The sequence below is a fragment of the Poecilia reticulata genome, linkage group LG17, assembly GCF_000633615.1.
Source record: "Poecilia reticulata strain Guanapo linkage group LG17, Guppy_female_1.0+MT, whole genome shotgun sequence".
Taxonomy (NCBI): Eukaryota; Metazoa; Chordata; class Actinopteri; order Cyprinodontiformes; family Poeciliidae; genus Poecilia; species Poecilia reticulata.
In genome coordinates this window covers 30,626,448-30,628,929 of record NC_024347.1, presented here as the reverse complement: position 1 = coordinate 30,628,929, position 2,482 = coordinate 30,626,448, and the positions used below count along the sequence as shown (strand labels likewise).

Below are 2,482 nucleotides of genomic sequence, written 5' to 3'. Positions count from 1 at the left end.
GTCCAGACGACCTCAGGTTCGGTCCAGACGACCTCAGGTTCAGTCCAGACGACCTCGGGTTCGGTCCAGACGACCTCTCTCAGCCGGATTTTCGGTCTCTGACTTTGCTGAAGTCAGTTCCTGAGTTTTGTGCTCGGCTGATAAACGGTTAACAGGAAACATGACCTCAGACTCTCGGCCTCTTTCTGTGTCTCTGCTTGTTCTTCTGCAGCTTCGCCGCTGCAGGATGTGACAGAACCGCAGCAGATAAACTTCTTCCTCCTCAGCCTGAAGGTAAAAATAAACTTTATCAAAATAAGTAGCGGTTTAATACGCTCCGACGACGGGATTGGAGTAGATTCTGTTAATCCCTGATCAGATCTGCACAGATTAGCTCATCTGTCTGAGAGGGGAGAAACTAAACGGGAGGAAACTGAAGATTATTCACTTCTGCAGAGAATCCGTAATCTGAGCCTGAATGTTCACCTGTTCAGACTGAATCTGATTTCTGGCCGAGTTTGATCGGTTCTGCTCTCTCTCACCGCTGGGCGTCGGATTTCTGCTGCTTCACAGATCAACAGACGAGACGCAGCCGACAAACATGGCTCTGTTCTTCTCTGGAGCCGTCACCAGTACGTCTCACACACACACACACACACACACACACACACACACACACACACACACAGGCGGCTGCTCAGGCGTGTTGGTGGGTTAAATTCAATCCCAGCCTCCATTACCTGAGGTGCTGCCACCACCGTGCTTAGAGTTTTATTTGTAATTAACATTTTAATTCTGCTAAAATCTGTTATTTATGGCAGACAGAAGAAAATAAAATGAGTGAAATCTGTTGTGAATTAGCCCATAATTCTTCCTCCATTGTGGTAAATTGGTAGAAAATGATCGTTTGTAGCTGATTAAAGATGGAGGCATCTGAAAACTGATCACAGAGACTAACAGGCCTGCTGACATTTGCACTCAGCTGCGTCTACATGGAGTTATTATCCTTCTGAAGAGAGAAAATGGATGTAAATCTGCCTGAATGAAGCTCCTTAACCCGGTTTCTGTAGGAATGTTTCTTCCCACCGTCACCAGGTGCTTAACCACAGCAGACGGTTAAACCTGGACTCTGCATCTCTGACTGTATTCAGAAACCTGCCGGTTCCTGAACGTAACCCAACCTCTTCTGTTGCTCAGGTTCCCCGATAAAACGGCGGCTGCGTGGGAATCACTCCTGCCACAGGTGAACCAGCTTCCCATAAACACTCCATGACCAGTTTAACTGGATGAGTCACAGAGATTAAGGATCATGTTGTTGTTTTGGGTCCATTTTCTAGTTATATAATGTCAGGACACAAGTTCTAACAAACATTCAGTACTGGAACTGGAAACATCCTAAGTAAACAAAGTGAGTTGTAAACTTTTACCATCCAGTGTTTGTTTGAAAGAGAGAAGCGATGAATCTGAGCTGATTGCGACAGACCTATGAATATTTAAACGACTTTCTGAGCCTGAAGGAAAACGACGTCAAAATGTTTCTACTTGTTTAATCAGACTGAAACATGAAGGAATGAAAATCTGACTTAATGCATAAACATTTCGTCCCCCCGCAGCCCGGACGTGTCCCTCCTGTCCCCCGACTCGTCCTACGTCTGCTACCCGTCTGCGGACGCCGGCGCCCCCTGCTGCTGCCGCCGCTCGCCGCGCCTCCTCACCAACGGTTACTACGACGTCACAGAGGACAGCTTCTGCCTGGACGAGGACGGAAACGTGTCTCTGACCGACTGCAGGACCAGCGTGTCCTACAAGGAGAACCTGGTCAGGTGAGGTGTGACATCATCACACAGGTGAGAACAGGCGGGCTGATTCCTGCCCTGCAGCAGCCAATCAGAGCGCGGCTCTCCGCCTCGTCAGGCAGGTTTCACTCAGCTGTAAATTCTTCCTCGGTGACTTCAGCGGCGCCGCGGTGATGTCACCGAGGGCTGTTGCTAGGAGACCGTCAGTGTTATGGGATGTTTGTGGTTCTGCGTCAGAGTGCTGCCCCCTGCTGGCGGGTTTAGACGTCTGCTGCTGAGTCGGTTGGTTTCGTGTTTCTTTCATTTTAGACCATTTCAAATGTTCCTTTTGTTTTGTTACTTTTATCCTTTTTTATGTTACTTTAAAGATATTTGGTGTCACTCTGAGCCATATTTGGGTTTTTATTGAAGATAAACATTGTAACATTATTCAGTAAATTCTTGCTAACTGCTAAACTGAAACCATTTCGTTTTTAATCTGTGTAAATTTCTCATAAATTTAAAGTTGATTTGTGTTTTTTTTACCCATCTCATCCTGTTTGAACCTTTTTCTGCTTCTCTTTGATTTTTGCTGCTAACTTGGGCACATTTTTAGTCTCTTTAGTTATTTTTGGTGATTTTTAGTCATTTTGAGTCATTTTTAATATTTTTTTCCCTGTTTGTTCTGTGGTTTTGATGCCCAGCAGTCATTTTAACCTCTATGGGGT

The 2,482-nt window shown here is 45.9% G+C and overlaps 1 protein-coding gene across 2 annotated transcripts in view; it reads left to right on the top strand.

Annotated features, from left to right (window-relative positions):
• Positions 1-6: 6 nt before the first annotated feature.
• The window catches only part of tmem71 (transmembrane protein 71), an 8,514-nt gene continuing 6,038 nt past the window's right edge, over positions 7-2,482 (top strand). For both annotated transcript variants that reach the window (XR_536026.1, XM_008434760.1), the window contains exons 1-4: positions 7-273; positions 553-611; positions 1,177-1,222; positions 1,593-1,802. Coding sequence is in view for 1 of the 2 variants with exons in the window: in XM_008434760.1 (XP_008432982.1) it covers positions 581-611; positions 1,177-1,222; positions 1,593-1,802 (287 nt within the window). In the remaining variant the exon portion in view is untranslated. The remainder of the gene's footprint in view (positions 274-552; positions 612-1,176; positions 1,223-1,592; positions 1,803-2,482) is intronic.